Source organism: Phocoena sinus, chromosome 1 (assembly GCF_008692025.1).
Source record: "Phocoena sinus isolate mPhoSin1 chromosome 1, mPhoSin1.pri, whole genome shotgun sequence".
Taxonomy (NCBI): Eukaryota; Metazoa; Chordata; class Mammalia; order Artiodactyla; family Phocoenidae; genus Phocoena; species Phocoena sinus.
Window position 1 is genome coordinate 147,514,483 of NC_045763.1, and position 22,758 is coordinate 147,537,240.

At 42.3% G+C, this 22,758-nt stretch overlaps 1 protein-coding gene and 1 non-coding gene across 11 annotated transcripts in view; one reads left to right on the top strand and one right to left on the bottom strand.

Moving 5' to 3' along the window:
* Nucleotides 1–22,130, bottom strand: part of HHAT (hedgehog acyltransferase) — a 361,867-nt gene extending 339,737 nt beyond the window's left edge. For 6 of the 10 annotated variants that reach the window (XR_004347122.1, XR_004347123.1, XM_032614759.1 and 3 more), the window contains exons 1-2: nucleotides 21,711–21,765; nucleotides 8,368–8,501 (exon numbers count right to left, since the gene is read on the bottom strand). Coding sequence is in view for 8 of the 10 variants with exons in the window: in XM_032614759.1 (XP_032470650.1) it covers nucleotides 8,368–8,458 (91 nt within the window). In the remaining 2 variants the exon portion in view is untranslated. Of the gene's footprint in view, nucleotides 1–8,367; nucleotides 8,502–21,710; nucleotides 21,803–21,978; nucleotides 22,043–22,075 lie in introns of those variants that run through there. The other 4 variants (XM_032614697.1, XM_032614705.1, XM_032614722.1 and 1 more) reach the window with 4 other exon arrangements.
* TRNAG-UCC lies at nucleotides 5,725–5,797 on the top strand. The gene has a single exon. It is a non-coding gene; the product is annotated as a tRNA-Gly (tRNA).
* Nucleotides 22,131–22,758: the final 628 nt, after the last annotated feature.

Genomic DNA, 22,758 nt, shown 5'->3' on the forward strand with positions numbered 1-22,758 from the left:
ACTAATGGTAAAAATATACGGCTTCCCATTAAAGTTAGGGATAACAAAATAAGGACAGCATTCTTTTCCAACTAGTATATTGTTCTAGAAGTCCTGGCTAAGTAATAATAGATGAAGCAAAACCATTATCATTATGTGTGGATATTATCTAAGTACAAAAACCAGGAGAATCAAATGATAAAAGCCAGTGGAACCCTAAGAGAATTCAATAATTTTTGGAACATAAAATAGAGAAACCAAAATAAACAACTTTACTATAGACCAGAAATAATCAGCTAGAAATTATAGAAAATATAATTGGAAAGTATCCCAATTATAAAACGAAGAAAAAGACTTATAAATAATTTTAGGAATTTTAACAGGGCCTAGACAACCATGAACTTTTTTTAAGGGAAGTAACAGAAACCTTGAGAAAAAAATACCATACTCCTGGATGCAATATTATAAGATTGTCATTTATTTACAAATTAATTTCTAGGCTTACTGTAATTCTGATTAAAACCCTAATGAGATTTTTTTGGAACCTGCCAATTTCAAACGTATCTCGAAGAATAAACCAGTAAGAATAGCTAAGAAAAGAATGGAAATAGAGAACAAGGAGTGGTAACTTACCCCACCAGATATTCAGACATTTAAAAAGCAAAAATAATTAAAACAGCACAGTATTGATGTTAAGAATTAATTGAGAAATCAATGAAACAGAAAAGACAGCCCCCATACTGTGTGTGTATGCATGTGTGCATATCCATAAAAGAATTCAGTAGATATAATAATTTAGTACATGATCAAGACTGCATTATAATTCAATAAAGAAAGACTTATTAAATAGTGTTTGGTTACCTATTTGGGAAAAAAAGTAATTTAACTCTTCACACTTCTTATCAATATACCAAATACATATGAGGTGGATTGAAGAATAAAGATTAAACTTACTGAGACTACAGTAAGATGGACATTCTCCAATAGAAAACGTGTTAATTGGCACAGCCTTCCTGGAGAACAGTCTGGGTATATCTACCAAGAACCTTAAAAACATTCATGTAGTTTGACTCTATACTTCCTCTTCCGGAAATCCTTCTGAGAAAAACAATCAGGTACAATAAAACAGTACAAATAGATTCCTCACAAAATAAATGAGCTAAGCATTCAACTCATGAAGTTGGAATGAAGGAACAGAGCAAACCCAAAGAAACAATAAGGAAGGGAATAATCAGATAAGGGCAGAAATCAATGAATTGGAGAACAAAAAGAAACAATTGAGATATCTAACAAAGCTGAAAAGATTAATAAGATCTCTAGCACAACTGATCAAAGGGAAAAAAAGTAGGACGGAGGGAGTGAAGGAGAAGATGTAAATAACAAAGTATACAATGAGAGAAAGGCCAACTAGAGAAACAACAAATTTTTTCTAAGGTAAGTATTACAAACCACAATATACTAATTAAGTTGAAAACCTCCATAAAATGCATAGATCGCTAGAAAGCTACAAAATGTCGAAATAGGTACAAGAAGAAAGAAATTTTGAATATAAATCAATAGTAAGCTGAAACAGTAGGCCATGACTTCCCTTTCCAGATGCTTCTCCAGGTGACCTCCTATCACCAATGGTTTTCACTGATGAGAATTCAACTGTTTTCATTCCAAGAACTGCATTAAGCTGATATGAACGACAAAAATACATAGCCCTCTTTTAGGCAGAGGCATTAATTCTTTCAAGGTTACTGCATGACACATTGTATCTTTCCTCAAATTAAGTGCAATCAGAGAGACATAAAAGTATTTCTACATGTTCTAAACCATAAGACACAAACAATGTACCAGGTTTGGATTAGCCACAATACTGCAGAATACCAGGGGAGAGGTCACCAAGCATAGAAGATCACCACTACCACCACCCCCCCCCCACCCCCAAGCATTTCCATATGACTTTGACACACTCTATGTAGACTCTTGGAAGAGCTGAGTGGAAGAAGGGCTGTTCTGTTCAGTCCTTGCTGTGGGTTTACTAAGAGATCCCTTGTGCCTAGGGCTGTTATAATCAGTCTGCTGTCCCTAATGGTCAGACCACCCTGCTACTGCTGATGGGGAAGACAGCAGTGAATGAGATGCCTGTTCTGTGCCCAGAGAAAGCAGCCGTGTAAGTGCCCACCCGTGGCATTCCACTTAACAAATAAGTTCTGAGCCTCTAGTATGTTCTAGGCCCTATATTTGCTCCAGAAACAAACACCCAAAAAAGTTCACAGAAGAGACAGTTTTCCCAGTGGATCTACTTCCATAATTGGGTTAAGTGGCACTTTTTCCTGAATTAGATAGTAAGACGTGGAGTCAAAAAAACTCAACATTGCGTTAAACACACTTTGGCAAGGCAGGGGGATCTGGCTTCCATGAGCTGAATGGAAAAAGGAATAGAGAAATAAGACACTTCTTGGGAGTGGCCACTTTGGTAATGATATTGAGAGAAAAAGCCTGAAGGATAAAAGAAGCTCCAGGCTAGGGTGTGGTCAGTAATAAATCAAACAGGATGACAGCCGCTGGATCAACTGAGATGCAGAAAAGTTCTGTATTCTCCACAGAAGGATCCCCTCCCACCTCCATCCCAGTAGCTTTCACCACATAAGAAGGAAAAATTTTGTTCCAGTGGGATAAAATTTTAAGGTTTGAACTTTTACAGTATAATGGATAAAAGAGCTTCTCCTATAAAGCAAGCTGCTTTAGGAAATTAAATTATCAATAAATACGAGTGGCAGAATAGAATAAAATATTGGGTCTAGAGTTGGACAAACCTGTTCCATTATTTATTAGATGTGTGGCCTTGGACAAGTTATATTTTTCAACCTCAGTATCCCCATCTGGGTAAAGAAGTATAACACCCATTGTGGTAGAGAGACTCCAAAGATGGTCACCATCAATTCCTTGTCTCCGTGTCTATGTGCACTGCTCCAGCCATAAAAAGCCATAGTCCTTCCTCCCCTTGAATCTGGACTGGCCCTATGATTTGCTTTGACCAATAAGTGAGGCAGAAGTGACCTACTCAACTTCCCAGATTGGGCTTTAAGAGATCTGCAGCTTCTGGTTTTACACACATGCAATACTCCTTCTTCAAAGCCATGTGGAGAACCACATACAGAGAGCCACAGCATTCCAGTTGACAGCCTCCAGCTGAGCTCTTGGCTGATAACCAGTCATGTGAGTCAGCCATCTTGGACGTTTCAGCCTAGCTGAGCCACCAGATAATTGCAACCCAGCAACAACACACAAAGCAGAAGAACTGCCCAGCTAAGTCCAATCCAGATTTATTAAAAACAAAGTCTCACAGAACATGAAACTCGATCAATGTAATCCATCAAAACAACAGGCTAAAGAAGAATTACATGATCATATCAGTAGATGCACAAAAAGTATTTGAAAAAATCCAACACCCATTTATGATTCAAAACTCCCAGTAAGCTAGAAATAGAGAGGACCCTCCTCAACTGAGTAAAGAACACCCACAAAAACCTACAGCTAACATCATCCTTAATGGTGAGTAACTAGACGCTTTCCCGCTCAGATCAGGAAAAAGGTAAGGATGTTCCCTCTCATCACTCCTTCTCGACACTGTACTGGAGGTTTTAATTAATTATTAATATTATAATTTAATTAATTATTAATTATTAATAACTCCTGGAATTAATAAGCAATTATGGCAAGGTTGCAGGAAACAAGGTTAATATATAAAGGTCAGTCGCTTTACTATATATCAGCAATGGGGCTTCCCTGATGGCACAGTGGTTAAGAATCTGCCTGCCAATGCAGGGGACATGGGTTCGAGCCCTGGTCCAGGAACATCCCACATACCACGGAGCAACTAAGCCCGTGTGCCACAACTACTGAGCCTGTGCTCTACAGCCCCCCAGCCACAACTACTGAGCCCATGTGCTACAACTACTGAAGCCTGCGCACCTAGAGCCCATGCTCTGCAACAAGAAAAGCCGCCACAATGAGAAGCCCGCACACCACAACGAAGAGTAGCCCCCACTTGCTGCAACTAGAGAAAGCCTGCATGCAGCAATGAAGACCCAACACAGCCAAAAAATAAATAAACAAATATATATATCAGCAATGAACAAGTAGAATTTGAAATTAAAAACAACAGCACCCCCCAAAATGAAATATTTAGGTATAAATCTAACAAAATATGCATGTTATATATGAGGAAAACAACAAAACTCTGATTAAAGAAATCAAAGAAGAACTAAATAAATGGAGATATATTCCATGCTCATGGAAAGACTCAATATTGTCAAGATATCATTTCTTCCATACTTGATCTATATATTCAATGCAACCCAAATCAAAATCCCAGCAAGTTATTTTGTATATATCAACAAACTGATTCTAGAGTTTATATGGAGAGGCAAAAGACCCAGAACAGACAACACAATATTGAAGGAGAAAAACAAGGAGAGGCAAAAGACCCAGAACAGACAACACAATATTGAAGGAGAAAAACAAAGTCAGACAACCAGTACTATCCAACTTCAAGACTTACTAAAAAGCTATGGTATGCAAGACGGTGTGGTATGGGTAAAAGAACAGACAAAGAGATCCGTGCAACAGAATAGACAGCCCAGAAATAGACCCACATAAATATACACACCCAATCTCTGACAAACAAGCAAAGGTAATAGAGTGGAGCAAAGAGAGCCTCTTCAACAAAAGGTGCTGAAACAAATGGACATCCGCATGCAAAAAAAAATGAATCCAGACACAGACTCTACACCCCTCACAAATGGACATCATAGATCTCAATGTAAAATGCTAAACTATAAAATTCCTGGAAGATAACATCAGAGAAAATCTAGATGACCTCGGACGTGGCAATGACTTCTTAGATACAACACCAAAGGCATAATCCATGAAAGAAAAAATTGATAAGCTGCCTGTGTTAAAATTAAAAAGTTTTGCTCCATGAAAGACACTGTAAAGGGAATGAGAAGGCCAGCCACAGATTGGGAGAAAATATTTGCAAAAACATATCTTATAAAGGATTATTATCTAAAAGATACCAAAAACTGTTGAAAATCAACAGTGAGAAAATGAACAATCTGATTTTAAAATGGGCAGAAGTCCTCACCTGACAGTTCATCAAAGCATGTAGATGGCAAATAAACATATGAAAATATGCTCCACAATATACATCAGGGAAATGCAAATTAAAACAATAACAAGATACCACTACACACCTATTAGAATGGCCAAAATCTAAAACACTGACAACACCAAATGCTGACAAGGATGTGGAGCAACAGGAACCCATTGCTGGCGGGAGTGCAAAATGATACAGCCTCTTTGGAAGAAAACTGGCAACTCTTTGCAAGAAAGCTGTTTATAAAAATAAACATACTCTTAACATACAATTCAGCCATTGCTCCTTGGTATTTACCCAAAAGAGCTGAGAACTTATGTCCTTACAAAAACCTTCACGTGGATGTTTATAGCAGCTTTATTCATAATTGCCAAAACTCGGAGACAACCAAGATGCCTTTAAGTAAGTGAATGAATAAACTGTGGTACATTCAGACAACGGAATACTGTTCATCACTAAAAAGAAGTAAGCCACCAAGCCATGAAAAGTCATGGAGGAACCTTAAACGCATATTAAGTGAAAGGAACTAATGTGAAAAGGCTACATACTGTATGATTCCAACTATATGATACTTTGAAATAGATAAAACTGGGAATTCCCTGGTGGTCCAGTGGTTAGGACTCTGCACTTCCACTGCAGGGGGCCCAGGTTCGATCCTTGGTCAGGGAACTAGGATCCCACAGGCTGCGCAGTGCCGCCAAAAAAAAAAAAAATTTTTTTTAGAAACTGAAATAGGTAAAACTATGGAGATGGTAAAAAGATAAGGGGTTGCCAGTGGTTAAAGGGGAGGAAGGGATGAACAGACAGAGCACAAAGGATTTTTAGGGCAGTGAAACTACTCTGGATGATACTATGATGGGTACATGTAATTTATACTTCTCAAAACTCACAGAATGAACACCACCAAGAATGCATCCTACTATAAACTGTGGACTTTGGATGATAATGATAAATCAATACAGGTTTGTCAATTGTAACAAACTGTATCAACTCTGGCGCAGGATGCTATAGTCAGGGAGGCTGTGCTTGCAAGGGGGCACTGAGTGCATAGAAGCTCTTTGTATTTCCTGCTCAATACTGCTGTGAACCTAAAACTGCTCTTAAAAAAACAGTCCATTTAAAAGGAAAAGAACCTCGCAGAACAGTGAGAGATAATAAATGGCGGTAGTTGTTTTAAATCACAAAGCTTCAGGATGGTTTGTTAGGTAACAATGGACAAAAATCGCACCCATTTTATGGAAAAGACTGATGATTAACTGCTAACACCCATTCTTTCTTTCTTCCTCTATAATAAAACCCTTTGGTTTAGCTGGGAAAAAGATGGCCTCCCAACCAAAGATTACATTTACCAGTTTCCCTCATAGTTGATATGGCCACGGACTAGGTTCTAACGAACAGCACATGAAAGAATACGATATAAGCAACTTTCAAGGTTATGCTCTAAAAAAAGAGAGGGTCTACCCTCCCCCTTCCCTTGCATGCTTCCTGCTGGGAAAAAAGCGAACATGGCAGCTGGAGTTGGAGCAGCCACCTCACGTCATGAGGTGGAACCATATGCCAAGGATGGCAGAGGAACATAATAGGAGCCAGGGTCATGGATGCTATCCAGACACCATACCAGCCCTGACCACAGTTATTCTGGAGGCTATGTTTCTGCAGCCAAGCCTATCTTCTAAGTAACACACCATCTCACAGGGCTGCTCTAAAGACAGAATGAGACAGGGTACATAAAGTACCTAACATGGTGCCTGACAAAGACCAGGTGAGTTCCTTGCACATGGGCCCTGAGAGCTCAGAGGCTCCAGCCAGGGAATGCAGCTACTTGGACGGCCTTGACCAAACAGTCTTCATCTACTTTATTTTTTTTTTTTTTTTTTTTTTTTTTTTTTGCGGTACGCGGGCCTCTCACTGTTGTGGCCTCCCCCATTGCAGAGCACAGGCTCCGGACGCACAGGCTCAGCGGCCATGGCTCATGGGCCCAGCCATACCGTGGCATGTGGGATCTTCCCTGACCAGGGCACGAACTCATGTCCCCTGCATCGGCAGGAAGACTCCCAACCACTGCGCCACCAGGGAAGCCCCTTTCATCTACTTTAGATGGTCAGTCTCTCCCATGGCTTTGAGTGGGACATATGTAGAATGCGGGCAAAGCTGATCCCAGTGACGCAAATCAATCCCAGTGATCCACAGCGAGGCAGCTGCTGGGGCACAGCACTGTCAACTGTGCTTCCCAAAACCTACCTTTGCCATTTTAAGTGACCACAATTACTTTCAGCAAACTCCCCTGCCTTCAAGATAAAGTCCAGACTCCTCTGCCAAATGAATACACAATGTGATTCACAATCTATCTCGCTCTCTGATCTAAGCTCAACTCTTACCACTCTCCCTCCACGCACTACACTCCAGCCCTCCTAAGTGGTTTGGGGTTCCCAGGTCATGCTGTGTTTTCTCACACCCCAAAGGCATTTCACATGCTGGTCCATTTGCCTACAAACACATCTCTGTCCACAGAGCCTCTGCCCCTTTCTCTACTTGGCTGACTTCTGTTCTTCCTTAAAACAAGGCTCACCATCACCCCTAGAAAACTGTCCCTGACTACGGAAGATATCACTCATGGACCCTCCAAAATTCTTTCTTCCATTCTTCCCCAGTATGGGAAGTTGTATGTAGCACACGGCCACCAAGTTAACGACAAGATTTCCCAGCCTTCCAGCTGTGGCCAGGGAACTCAGTGCTGGCCAACTGGTGTGAGCAGAAGTGACAGGGCAATGTTTATTCCAAGCTGCCCTTACAGGAAAGGAGGGTTCCCATGCCCCTTCCCATGGGCTGGCATGAGGACTTGGTAATGAGTCCTCTTCAACATGTGCACTGTGGACAGCAGAACAAGAAGAGTAAACAGTCCGGGCCTCCATGTGTCTGAGGGGAGTAATGGCGAGAGAGAAGTTAAAGAGATTACTGCTAATTATGAATGCAAATCATCTCCATGGCCTTCAGTAGCCATTGAATCAAACCTTCTTATTACAGAAGACCAGCCACAGGATCTCCTAAAAGATCCAGGATTAAGGTGGAAAACTCCACGACTCAGGTCATTGATTCAAACTGTCCAAGACAGGAGGAAAACAAAGCAGGGCTCAAGTCACCCTGAGCCCATGAGGCTACCTTTCTGAATCTTCCACCTCTGAGCACTCCCTCCTCCATCTTTCTTTCTTGATACAAGTTTAGAAAAGTTGGCGCCTTACCTCTGGAGACTTTGTAAACTTCGTAGAAAGAATAGAAGTGGAAGCCTAGGGAAGCAAACAGGTAAAAAGACAGTTCCCATCGGGGCAGCATTGCTCCTTGTGACAAAGGGTCCCGTGGCCCACGCTGAGAGTTTCTAGGAAGAGAAACAGAAATAAAAACATTAAACCATAAACATGACACTAGAGGACAGAATCTTACTTGTTCTCCCAGGGACCCATCACTACTCAAGGGGATACAGACATAACCCTCCTCCTATCACACCTCCTCCTGCCATGACCTTATCCCACCTGTCCCACAGCCCCCCATCTGTCTCCCATCACAGTGTACACCAGACACTTCTGTTCTCATTGCCTGCCACACCTGTCTCCTCCTGTGGACCTTTAGAGAGTAAGGACCATGATCTCTGAGTCCCAGCAGCTAGCACAGGACGTGGAATGTAGCAGGAAAGGACTACTAAATGCTCCATGAATAAATAATAAATTACTATTCAAAAGCCTGAATAAAAGAAAAGCACGAATCATCTCCAAACCTCTTCTAAGCGAACAGCATTAACCTCCTTGTTCTCCCCTTCAAATGTCATCCCATAGTTGTTTATAAGAATGGATTAATAAAGCCACTCTGTCTTCCATCTTCTGGGTACTTCTTAAACAGAAGTTAATAGCCTGCTAGTTGCCCACCCTGTATATGCAAGCTCCCTTCTTACACAGTAATTGAATTTCTATCTGAACACATGGATGCTGAGCCCAACTCTACAGTGTATCCAAGTGTGGACATTTGAATAGTTTTGGCTCTGAGGCTGTGGTCATCCCCTTCCTGCTGGGTGGAATTGGAACAGCCACCTTTGGACCAAGAGGTAAAAGCCACATAGAAAAACAAGACAGAGGCGCCTCGGTCCCTGACTGCATGTACCACCCCACCTCAGCCCCACCCCCAAAACTGCCCTGAACCTCTTATATCTGGACCATTACATGAAAGAGAAATGCATCCCCAGGATATTTAAGCCTGTGCTGTTCTCGATCTCTCTGTTATGGCTGCCATGTCTATATTCTAAGTAATAAAGCAGGTAACAGAAAGTCCTAAAATGCTGTAAATTAAATGATCAGTTCCCAAATAACAAAGAGTTAACTAAATGTAAACCCTTTTATGGCCCTCATTGCTTTACTTAAACCTCTCAAATAGGTCTCATTGTGGATGTCAAATTAAAACAAGAGCAAAATTTTAAGCCCAAAGCAAGCATTTCTAATATGTGACAGTAACGCCAAAAATCAGAATTCACTCATGAGCTCGTTTTACCTTCACAACAGCCAGGTGAAGTAGGTGGAGCAAGGGAGGTAGGCATTTACAGATGAGGAATGTGAAGCACGGTGAGGTCACACAATCAGAAACAACTGAGCCAGGGCTCAAATCCAGGTCTTGGGACCATTGGGTCCCCACCCCACTGCTCAGGTACAGCCATCAGCCCCATTACTGCCAGTTCACAGGGTTACTTGTCCTTAGGGCGTGGCTCGAAATCTGCCACACACAAACTCCTTTCTTCAGGCTACAGGGAGACGCAGCAGGAAGGGATATAAACTTTAGCTTTTGTAATAGGGAAGAACAAATCTGACTCCATGTTGGATCTGCTTTGTTTAACTTTTAACCTTTGTATTCTATTGCATTTGCTACAAGTTAAAAATATTGCCTGAAACATACAGGAGAGCCCATTCTCAAGGCTCTGACCTTTAATGGTATAATTCTTTTTCGTTCATATAGAGATAAAAAGTTGCAGGACAGAGAATAACATTTGTCTTGTTGGAGGTTCACAGGAACATCATAACCATCTGACCTACATGGACAGCTGCAAGAACGAACGATCCTGACACTAAGATGTTTGCAACAACCAGCCACACCCTCTCTCCTTTCACTATAAAAGAAACCTGAATTCAAATTCAGGTAAGATGGTTCTTTGGGACACTAGTCCACCATCTTCTCACTCTGCTGGCTTTCCGAATAAAGTCACTATTCCCTGCCCCAACACCTTGTCTCTCAATTTAATGGCCTGTTGTGTGGTGAGCAGTACGAGCTTGGGCTCAGTAACACTTTCATAAAATATGAGGTCAGAAATCAGTGGTCCTAGAACCAGAGGACCCTCTGGTCATTACCTAAAAGTTGCCAAGCCAGTCTAGTCTGAGTTTCTCCTGCAGATCTCCTAAAAAATCCAGAAGCAGCCACTCATGCTCTCAATCCCAAGCTCTCTAAGCCCTAGTACTCCAACAACACCTTCTCAGGTTCCCCTACTACTTTTCAGAGCCACTTCTAACTTCATACATTCCTAGTCACACTTTATTTTTAAATACCTGGCATCTCCTAGAATATGTTAAGATTTCTTTTTGGAACTTTGTAGGAATATAGTAATTTTCAATTTACTGGGAAGTGAATTTCAACCTCTGGGTTTCGTATTGTCTCTCCTTTCCAAGGATGTTGGTATTACTATATTGGATGACTTCCTCAATTAGCAAAGAGCTGAACCCCTCTTCAAATGCTACTAAATTTGAACATAAATAATCTTGGAGATTAAATCAAAGTTCCTGAAGCCCTGCTCTTTTGAACCTTTTCATGGACATTCTCCTTCTAGGACAGTTCCCCTGAATTAGTGATTTAACTGTCAGGAAACTAGAAAACTCAGCGTTATAACATTTTCCTTTTTGATGCTGCACTTAGCTACAGTGTATATGTTTTGCAGACATATACGCAAAGTTACATAGTAATAAACAACAAAGCAGCAGGGCTGTGTCCTCATATTTAAAATCTGGGGACTGGACCAAATAGCCTCCTACTGACAGCATATCAGGGAGAGATGCATCAGGGAGAGATGCATCAGGGAGAGATGCATCAGGGAGAGATGCAGACCTAGGGGAGACCGGGCTCCGCCGCTGACTGGCTGAGGAATTTAAGTGGATCACAACTTTCCAGATACGTTTCCTCATAGAGTTATTGAATGGATTAAATGTAAAATGTTTACCCAGGGCCTGGCACAGTGCAAGCACTCAATAAACATTAGCTAAGATCTGTCCAGCAGGACCAGTTAGTGAATTTAACTCGTCAGGACTCACCTAGCCAGAGCCCTGGTTTCCTTTCAGAATTGATGACAGCTAACTGACCTTCCATGGGGAGAGGGGGTGAGCATCCTACCTGCTGCTGGGCCTTCTTCAGCTGATCGGCATCCCCAGAATTCTCTCCAGTTTCTCATCCCCATCCTCTCCCCACATTCGACCCAAGGCCACCGCAGACAGCTAACAAACTGTCCTTGGGAGCCACCTGGAGAGCTTTCTGACCACTGTCTCTTCTCACCACCTCTTAGCCCCAAAGGAATTATATACAGTCCTCACTTTTCTTGCCTCCTCATTCACAATCCCAGGAATGTGACCTCAAAACACCACCACCACACAGACACCCACCTGTCCTTCTTAACAGATCTTTCTTCCTTAATACTTCTTTTCAACTCTTGTCCACTTATCTCAAGAAAATTCCTCTCCCCAGTGTTTCTCCCCACTCCCTGTTCATTTCAGCTGTGCACTCAGAGAGCCAATCAGAGTAGATACGTTTTAAAGGATTCAATGACACAACACAAAGCTGTACCTTTGGGAATGTAACTAGAACTTTTTTTTTTTTAATGTCCAAACCCATAAACGTTCCTAAAAACTCTCTCAGAGAATTCTCAAGTTTCCATGTCTCATTTTCTAAACATGCTTATGTTCTTCTTTAGGCATAAGCTACCACGATGAAATCAAAGAAGCCCTTACTCAAATGTGTAAGTAATGCCTCTTTTCTGTTTTTCATGCATAAGATTCAGTCCTGCAGCAACATTATCAGCTAAGTGGGCATCCATTCGATAGCCTGGAAACTCGTCACCATTTATAACATGACTTCTATAGGAAACAGCCAATCTACAGCAATACAGCCTGTTTTTAAGTAGGAGACTACCGGATCGATCTATATAAAGGAGGTTATAGTACTGATATGTGAGAGCTAAGGCGGGTTGCTGGGATGTCTGATGGGGAAGATGTGTCTGAGAACACTTCCACTTTGGTGGGAATACTGGTCAGGACTGTGAGGAAGAAATAAATGGGGACAGTTTAGGAGCCAAGTGGCGGAGGGTCTTAAACATATATGATGACAGGCTCGGATCTGATTACGTGAAGAAATCTCAGGCTTGTGAGCCAGCACATTTAATTTTTTCATGAAGCTTCAGGAAGAAGCCCCTTGACATAGCAGTAGAGACTAAAGGCAGGGAGGTCAGCGATTCCGGCTCTCGGTGGGAAGTGGAGAGAAAGTGCTAGAACCAAGCAACAGAGAGGAGGGAAAATTAAGTTGCACCTGGCACCAAGTTAATCCAGGAGGCATTGGGGGGGGGGAGGAGAGGAAAATAAAAGACATAAAATAGTATCTCCAAAGCTGTCAAGACTACAGTGTCTCAAAGCTGAATATTATTGATGAAGGTGAGAAACGGGCACAAAGTGAAGACAGAGAGAAAATGCATTTAAGATTAGGTCTTAGAAGAAAATCATAGCAGAGCTTTCCCTGGGATTAGGGGAAAGAAGTCAAACTGGAGGAACAAGATTTCTCTACCCCCATACTGGGTATAAGAGCCCCAAGCTGGGTATTTCCAAAAAGTATTATATTTATCTGGGAACTGTAGAACTCAAGCGGCCCACATAATAAAATCTTACCTGGAAAATGGCAAGAATTCCTCAGCTTAGAGGGATTTTTCTATACTGAAGCAATGTACATTTGCATTCACATTGTAATTTAACACTCCACCTGCTTTCAGAGATGCCATCCACTCTCATTCTCACCAGGAGGGCTAACTGTTAGCTCTTTTTTCAGGAATCAGAATCTTGCTCAGAGAAAAGACATGATCTGCCCAAGGATCCGGAGAAGCCAGCAATGGAGCAAAAAAGAGAACCCAAGTTCTCAACTCCCACTCTCCCAGGCAGAAATCCTGTTCTTTACTCTTGGCAGAAAAGTAGAGCTCACTATGCCAGAGCCTGAAGTGTACACATAACTTCTGTAAGATGCTTTTCCCCAGTAACTTCTAATATCTTTTCAAAAGTCTTTTATCTGGGCTTCCCTGGTGGCGCAGTGTTTGAGAGTCTGCCTGCCGATGCAAGGGACACGGGTTCGTGCCCCTGGTCCGCGAAGAGCCTGCGCGTCCGGAGCCTGTGCTCCGCAACGGGAGAGGCCACAACAGTAAGAGGCCCGTGTACCACACACACACACACACACACACACAAGTCTTTTATCTTTATTGTTGATAAATACAACACATGGATTCTAACACTCCCACTTTAAATTCTTTTCTACTCCTCACCCTTGATATTTAGCGCTAAAGGGGCTATCACCAAATACTCCCACGCACCAGAGGACTTTAAAACGGCACCCACAGCATGAAGCTAACACTCTCCAGTGCCATCACCATCATCACTCCCAACTAACTAAACTGAAATTTTTCTCTGAGTTTTCCCAGAGTTTAGCAACAGCTGTACTACAATAAGGAGTATTTACAGATTACCTATGCTGAGAAAGCACTTTACAAGTATTCTTTCATTTAATCTCCATAACAACTCTTTGAGGTTGGTACTTCTGGTATCCTCATCTAACACAAAAGATAACCAAAGCCCAGAAGGATCAAGAAACCTGCCCCAAATCACACAGCTAGTAAGCAGCGGAGCTTAGATTCATACCCATCAAGTCTAATTCCTTCTCTCACCCACCTCCCTATTCTTACAGAGTTCACAGGATTCATTTTTTCAACATCTATGACAAAATCAATTCATTGGGAAAGCTAGAAGATAATATAAGCTATATACATGCAAAAGAATTTAAAGTTATGTATGACGTAGATACACCCCAGGAAGAAAATCAACTAGATGTACTCAAAATACACATGAAACATCTAACTCGTCTGTTCCTTAGAAGATTTACTGAAGAAGACAAACTAAACCAAACCAATTTACCTCGGAAATAAGAGGGGAAAGTCAGCAGTTATATAGAGGTAAGGGCTGACTAAAATGGAAATAGTTCTAAATTTAGGAACCAATGAGCACTCTGGAAACCACAAAGTAATAAAGTAAAAGGAACTCATGCCCACTGAAATGACAATGGCTTTGAAGAAAAGAAAATATAATAGTAGAGCAATATTCTAGCACATCTGGAAAAGATGTTAGGAGGCTTCTGCTCTTTTCCAGGTAGAATTTGATGAAACCTATTTTGCAGAATATAAATTACATGACTTTCACCAGGAAAACCAGACCCAGATTCATCGTGTCTTCTCACAGTACAGTGTTCTCCAAACCCTGCTTAAGAGTCTTACAGTCTTATTCTTCTACCCACATGATACTACAGAGAAACGCTTTTCCACACCCAGAAAGCCTTCACCAACGCACTGGAGTGATCAGCTAGATTGACGAGGTCCATTGGGCTGGGCAAAAGTCTAATTACAGAATATTTAAAAATACACATCACTACTTCTAAATATGCACCAAATGTTATGTATCACCATGCAATAAACCATCCCGAAACACAGTGGCTTAAAATAACAAGATCTATTCTGTCTCGTGATTCTATGGGATGGCAATCTGGGCAGTTCTTCTGCTGATCTCACCTGGCATCACTCATATGACTAAGTCACTGCATGGCTCAAGGAAACTGGGGAGGACAACATGATCTCACCCACATGTCTGGCATTTTGTGCCAGCTGTCACCTAGGTGCCTTATTTCTCCTCCATGTGGGTACTCATCCTCCATAGGGTGGACCCTTCATAGCACGGTGGCTTCAGGGTCTTAAAAGAACAAAGGCAAGAGGTGCAAGGTCTCTTAAGGACCAGGTTCCAGAATTCAAAGAACATTTTATTGGTCAAGAGCCCAGCCCAGATTCAAGGGGGAAGAGAGAACAGCTTCCATCTCTTTACTGGAGGAACAGCAATGGCACCTAAAAAAGGGGCGGGACGTAGCTTACCATACTGGTATGTTAGAACTCCTAATAAATAAAATCTGGAAAGTTAGTGGAAAAACTACATCTCACAGTAGGTCTTTATTACATAAAATGTCACAAAGGTTGAGAGAGATGTATATTTTAAAGAATTACGTTCTCAAATCAAAATTTCAAAATCAATATTGTCATCTGGTCTAATCTCCAGCCAGTCTGGGAATTCCTTTTACAATAACCTACCTGACCACTTCCAGCAACACTGCAAGGCAGGGAAACTCTGTTTCTAAGAAGTTCTTATTGTTATCATCATTTTTTTTCTTAAACTGAGACAAAATCTGCCCCTCTATTTCTAAAAAACGTTCTGCTACTAGTCCTATTGTACCTGCAGGAACTAAAAGCACGGAGGCCAGATAGTATGATAGTTTAGAGGATGGCTCTGGAGTCAGAATGCCAAAGGCTGAATCCCAGCTTTGCTACTTTCTAGCTGTGTGACCCAGCACAAGTCGCATGACCTCACTGTGCCTCAATGTCCTTACTTATGAAACAGAGATAACAGTAACCCTCAGAGAGTTGCTGTGAGGATTAAACGGGTTTACAAAGAGATAGAATATTACCTTGGCCATAATAAGATCTAAAATGCTCATTCTTGTTGTGTTTAATATTACTGCTACTATTAAGTATACTGAAAGGCTTAATTATTCTTGCCAATCATACTCCTTCAAATATTTAGAGATAATTAATGCTACCCGCTCCATCCCAAGCCCTCTTCCAGGACAAACCCCCATGCTTCCTTCAATCATTTCAGTGGTTTGCTTCCCAGACCCTTTCCCATTCTGTCAGTTGTCTCTTTATAGTATAGGTACCTAAAGCTGAACCCAAAATTCCAGCTGTGGCAGAGCAAGAGTAGGACAAGACCATCGTCTCTCTTCTTCCGAAGCTATACTTCAAATAGTGAAATCTTAGACTCATTCCTGCATTCGACAGATATCAGTGAGCTCCTACCGAAGATCAGGAACTGCACTATTTGTGAAGGCAAAATATAAAGATTCCGTCTGTAGGATTCCCCCAAATACAGCTACCCCAGAAACGTCCATGCCCTATTCCCTGAACATGTAAATATGTTACCTTACATGGAAAGGGGACTTTGCAGATGTGATTAAGTTAAAGATCTTGAGATGAGGACATTATCCCTGATTATCTATGTGGGCCCATGTAATCACAAGGGTCGTTCGAAGAGGGAAGAAGGAGGGTCAGAGACAGAGAAGGAGATATGATGATGGAAGCAGAGGTTAGAGTGATAACGCTTTGAGGATGGAGGAAGGGGCCGAGAAAGGAATGGTAGAGGCAGAGAACAGCAGCAACGAAGAAAGACACCATTCCTCTGCCTCGCCCCCCACCACTCCAAGCCTCCAGAAGGAATGCAGCCCTGCCACCCCATTGTGGACTTCTGATCCCCAGAACTGTAGGTAATCAATTTCTGTTGTTTGAAGCCACTAAGTTTGTGGTCATTTGTTACAGAAACTAATATGCTACCCCTGCCCTCAATTAGTTCATGGCCTAGTGGAAGGAAAGTACCTAATTAAAGGGATTTATATAAAACATCAGAATATTTTAATCTAATTGTTATAAACTTTAAAAACTTAAATTGCAAGAAAATGAAACCTGAAAACAAAAATTTTGCATTCAGTTCTCAACTTAGCATTTTTTTTGGCTTCTGTCTCACACTGATATCAATCTTAATATCAAACATAACTCTTAAGTCCTTTTATATGAACTGCCCTTAAGCCAGATCTCTGCTGTTAAAGATTGGCAGAAAAAGAGTCAGATTTATAAGCCCCTAGTTCAGGAAAGCTACTGGTGTGATATTGTATCCTTTCCCCGGAAAATTCTCAACCTATTTTAAGCCTGTTTAATCACCAAGAATCATGCCCACCACATCTTACACTCTCCAGATTAGGGGCATCTTGAGTGAATCAAAATTTTTAATAATATATTTTAAGTAAACTTTGTATTAAAGTATGCTTAAAGAAAAAAAAATGTAAGGCTTTCAAAAAGCAGACTCACGCCAGGAATTACTGCTCAGATAAAAAACTGAAGGCCCCTTCTGTTCTTTCCTTATAACTCCACTAAAGGTGACCACTAGCCTGACTCCTAACGCCCCAGTTTATTTAGTTTTGCCCATCTTCGGACTTCAAAAAAAAAAACAACATGGAATCACATAGCTCTTACTCTTGTTGTGTCTACCTTCTTTTGGCCCCACTTTATATTTGTGAGGCTCATCCATGTTGTGTATAAAGCAATAATTTGTTCATTCTTATTACTGTGGAGTATACCATTGTATAAGCAGTTTACTTAGGCTTTTGTCCATTCTACCCTGGATGAACCCATGGGTTGCTTCCACCTTAGGGCTATAAGGAATAATACTGCTCTGCATATACTTTTACATGTCTTTCGGTACAAATACACCTGTCTTACTGCTTAGTGTTTATCAAAGAATGATAGACACTAAACAGTAAACTAGGTCATAGGGGATGTGTATGTCCATCTTTAGTAAATGATACTGCAAAACAATTTCCAAAAGTTGCACTAATTTTCATAACCATCAGCAATGTATGAGAAGTTCAGGTTTTCCATATCCTAACAAATACTCAGCATTGCCAGGTTTTTTGGGTTGTTTTTTGTTTTTAGCCACTGTTGAGTATAGAGTGATATCCCATTGTAGTTTTAATTTGCATTTCCCTAATTATTAGGGAATTTTCATATGTTTATTGGGAATCTGGAAATCTTTTGGGGAAGTGACTTGCCTGTTTTTCTACTGGGCTTTTTCTCAATGATTTGTAAAAATTATTTCTACATTCTGGGTATGAGTCCTTTATTGGATATAACTATCACAAATACCTTCACCCGTTCTGTAGCTTGCCTTTTCACTCTCTTTATGGAATCTTTAGATGAACAGTAGTTCTTACCAATATTTTCCTTTATAACTACTGCTTTTTGTGTCCTAGTCCATAAACCTTTGTCATAAAGGTGTTTGACTTTGCTTTCTTCCAGAAGCTTTCCTGTTTCAGATTTCACATTTAGATGTATGATGTACCTTAATTTTTGTGTATGGGGTGAGGTAGATGATCAAAATTCATCTTGTCCATTTGCAATATCCAGTTGGCCCAGCATCATTTACTGAAAAGGCTGTCCTTTCTCCAGAGCACTGCAGTGCCACTTATGTCATAAATCAAGAGACCTCATACATGTGAGCCTGTTTATGAATTCTCTACTCAGTTCCGTGGTCTGTCTAGCACTGTGCCAACACCATGCTGACAAACTACATACAGTACTAACTATTAGCTTGAGTTTTCCAATTTTGTTCTTTTACTTAGATTTTCTAGAATTTCCAAATATATGTTAAAATTGGCTTACTATTTTTGGAAAAATCTGCTGGGATTTTGATTGGGATTATACTGAATCCACACATTTATTTGCAGAGCAATGACTTACCTTCATTATTTTAAAACTTTAAATTCTCTCAATAATGTTTTACTTTGCAAAGAATTTTTATCACAGATGGGTGTTGAAGTTTATCAAGTAGTTTTTCTCCTTTATTCTGTAACTGTGGTTAAATTATTTATTGATTTTCTAATGTGAGACAAAGTTTACATTCCTGGAATAAATCCAACTTGGTCATGGTTTGCTATCCTATAAATATAGGTATAGGTCGCTAGATTTGATTTACCAATACCCATTTTAGGGCTTTTGCATCTTTTCTGTGAGAGTTTGGACTATAGTTTCTTGTAATCTCCTTATCAAGCTTTAGTAACAAGGTTGTGCTGGCCTTATAAAAGCAGTCAGGGAGTATTCCTTCTTTTTCATTTTTTAAAATGTTTGTAATATTGCACTAGTGACACCACCTAGGCCTGGAAATTCTGCTATGAAAAGATTTTTAATTACATATTTAATTTCTTTATAGATATAGAAGTATACAGATTTTCTAGTTCTTATGTCTTATGAGGTATTTTATTGAAAAAACTTGTCCATTTCATCTGAATTTTCAAATGTATTACCATAAAATTGTTCATAATAACATCTGAAGATTTTTTTAAATGTCTGTAGGATATGTAGTGATAACTCCTTTTTTCTTCCCTGACACTGGTAATACCATACACCGTCGGAGGGAGGGGAGGGAAGATGGTCATGCATTATATGACACAAGTAAATCCACTATCACTGGAATATTCTCCAGCAGAATTACGCACAGAAGGAGCAAGAGAGGTAGAGCATGTAAACAATCCAGCAATTCTCTCTCAACAGCTTTTATCACCAGAAACAACTGTGCACCTGCGGAAAAGGAGACACAAACTGAAGGAGAAGGGAACAGCCATTAGTAACGCTGTAGGGTGGCCAGCACGAACGTGGAGGAAGAAAAACCACCACTAGCTGGGTTTGTAACCTAGATACCCAGCCCTCCACCCACAAGATGTCCATAGGCAGAATTCAGGAGGCCATGAACTTAAATTTCTTTTCTCGTGTGTCTGTATTTTCACGAACCTCTAACTGAAATTCAGGATTTCATTTGATTGTAAGTGCGAAGAGCAAATCACACTAGTAAGAGCATTTCTGGTGACTGTCACCAATAAGTGTCACAAATTCTGTCACACTACAGTGCAGCTGTTGCAAATACTGCAAAACATCATTACATGGGCATCCCTACTTTGAAATTCTGAGACTTACCTGATGCAGCCCTGAATTTTGTCACTTAATGCAGTAATCAAGAAAAAAAATGCTATTATAAATGTTGGGGGTTTTACACTATTTTGATCACTGTTTCAATATAATTTGTAACTCTAGGTACTTTAAAATGCCTTTTAAAAATTGGCTTCCCCAGACTCCAAAGAAGTCCATGGCACAAAAAAAGGGTAAGGAACCCCTACAAAGAATCAAGGATCTCACCCAAGCCATGGAACTCCCAGGCAACGGTTAAGGAGCACTTCCCTTTGGCCAGGCCCTGGCCTGGAAGAAGACACACAGATGAGTAAGGCCCACCCTGGCTAGTCCCTGACATTACCTTCAGAGTTCCCACCAACATCTAGCCACCCACAAAAATGACTGCTCTCTCTAAAGACTTGGCCTTCACTCTAAGTTAGTCTATATAACTTACTTCCCAAGGAGGGGGCAAAGTAAACAGCAGAGAAAGCATAGGCTTTGACCCAGAAAGAGGAGTGCAAAACCCGATCCCAGCACTTAACTTTCTGTGGCTCTGGCATCTAAGTATTCCTTTCTTCTGCTGTGAAAAGGGCTAACACTAGGTATCCTTCCCAGTTATTGCAAGGTTTAAAAAGAATGGATTTAAAGCACCTGACAAGGACATGGTCCCCATCACTATTAGCTGAATCTTTCAAGTCAGAACTGACTGTTCCTATCCAACACTTAATCACAGTTAGGGGCTGCCACTGAGAAAGGAGGGAGACAAATTATAGGAAAGGTGGAACATGAAGAATGAAAGGGAAAAAAAAAATCATACTTATTCTTCAAATTCCAGTATAAAAACCACCCCGTCCTCAGGAAAGCCTTCCCTCTCCTCTCCTTGTGTTCCCGTAACACTTATCACATGGAAGTAAACGCCTAGCTGTGCGAATGAATGAAGGAGGAATACAAATCAGAAAAGGACAGAAACAGTGAGTCGCACCCCCATATAATGTAAACCACCGAGGATACCAATTGGCTAGACTGACTGCCCTGATCCAAGAGCCACGAAGCAACGAAGCAGCACATTTCTTACCACCAGTGCTATCCATCCTAGTACCTCTCCCGCCCACTTTGTAGGGATTGAGAGGAGGAGGGCCCTTCCACATCAAGACTGATGCCACCTAAAGGCCACAGGTAGAAGAAAAGAGGGAAACTGAGTCCGGAGAGTAGAAAGCAAAAGTCCCTAACTTTGGGGGTCACTGGAGCCGCAGCAGTCAGGCAGGCGCACTTCTAAGATCGCCAAGGGGACCGGCGTCCACACTTCCAGCAACAGTGCCAGAAACTGGGGACGAAGCCAAGGAGGGGGGACGCTGGCAGGGGCGTGAGCGGACTCGGCCGGCCGTGGGGGAACGCAGCCTTGACCCGGGCGCACGCCCCCCTCACCGCCCCCCCACCCCGCCTTTGTCTCGGCTCCTCTGCCCCGCCCTCGGGCGCGCACGCAGGAACGGGAATTGGAAACAGAAAGCGTATCGGGCGTTTCTTTTCCTCAACCGAGTCAGTCGAAGCAGAAAGTCAACACCTAACTTCCCGAGGACCCGCTACGATCACCAGCTACCAACCTCCGGGCTGTCCCGGGTGGCGGCAGCGTTGGTGACGCTCACGCGCGCCCCGAGTTCCCAACAACCCTCTCCGCACCTCCGACCCGGCGGCGGCAGCGGCGACGGACTTCCCGGGAAGCCGCCCTCTTCCCCCGGAGCGGCGGTTAGAGAACCAACCCCGCGCGCGTCCTCGCCGCCGCCGTGCCCGCGCGCGCCGCTCCAGGCCGCCGGGCTCGCAAGCTGGCGGCGCCCCGGGAGCGGTGGCGAGCAGGCCGCGCGGCTGGAGGGGTCCCGCAGGAGGACTGCCCGCCACTCCGCACCCGGAGCGCCTGGCGCCGGCCCGCGGAGCCCCAGCCCCCGCTCACCCGTGGGCCCCGGTGCCTGCGCCCAGCAGCGCACGGACCTCTCCACCCCGTTTGTTAATTGCAGGCCTGGGGCTGCAGGTTTGGGAGCGGAAGTCACCTGAAGTCCAGCCCCAGTGGTCCCCACGTACGTTTTGTACGCGAAAGGAGGTAGCTCGGTGGGGTGGAAAGAGGGCGGGCCTTGCCGCTCCGGCGGCTTCTGGAGCTTGCTGTGTGAATTTAGCCCCTGTGAGCCTCCTTGTCCTTCTCTGTAAAGCGGAAATAAGCTTCCCGGCTTTCCTGGAGAATTAGAGTGAAGACCAAATGGGATGAACTTCATGAACTAAAGCAGCTTACAAAGATGATCAGCACTGCAAAATGTGCATCAGTGATTTTGAATAGGTCGTAAAAGAGTGGAAGATCTGAAGCCGCCTTGGACCGTGACTTTATGCCAGGTGTTACTCAGAGGCCTCCAACGCCAAGGCTGCCAGAGTTCCACAGACATACCTGGGCAGGAGAATCACCTGGGCTCTTGTTAAAACCGTTGGCACCTGGATCCCTCTTCAAACCAAAAGAATCAGACTCCCCAGGGGAGGGGTGTTTCAGGTGGTTCTGTGGTCAGGTGAACGTGGACAACTCTGCGTTAGGCAGCAGGAAAATACAGAGGCTGTGCTCAAAGTTTATTCTAGCAGTCATTGAAATAGTCCAGGAGATTATTTTTCTGATCGCAAAATTCTCTGGGAAACCAGAATATAAACTCTCTGAGGACAGGAACTATCTCCTCGTTCAGCTCCCACCATCCGC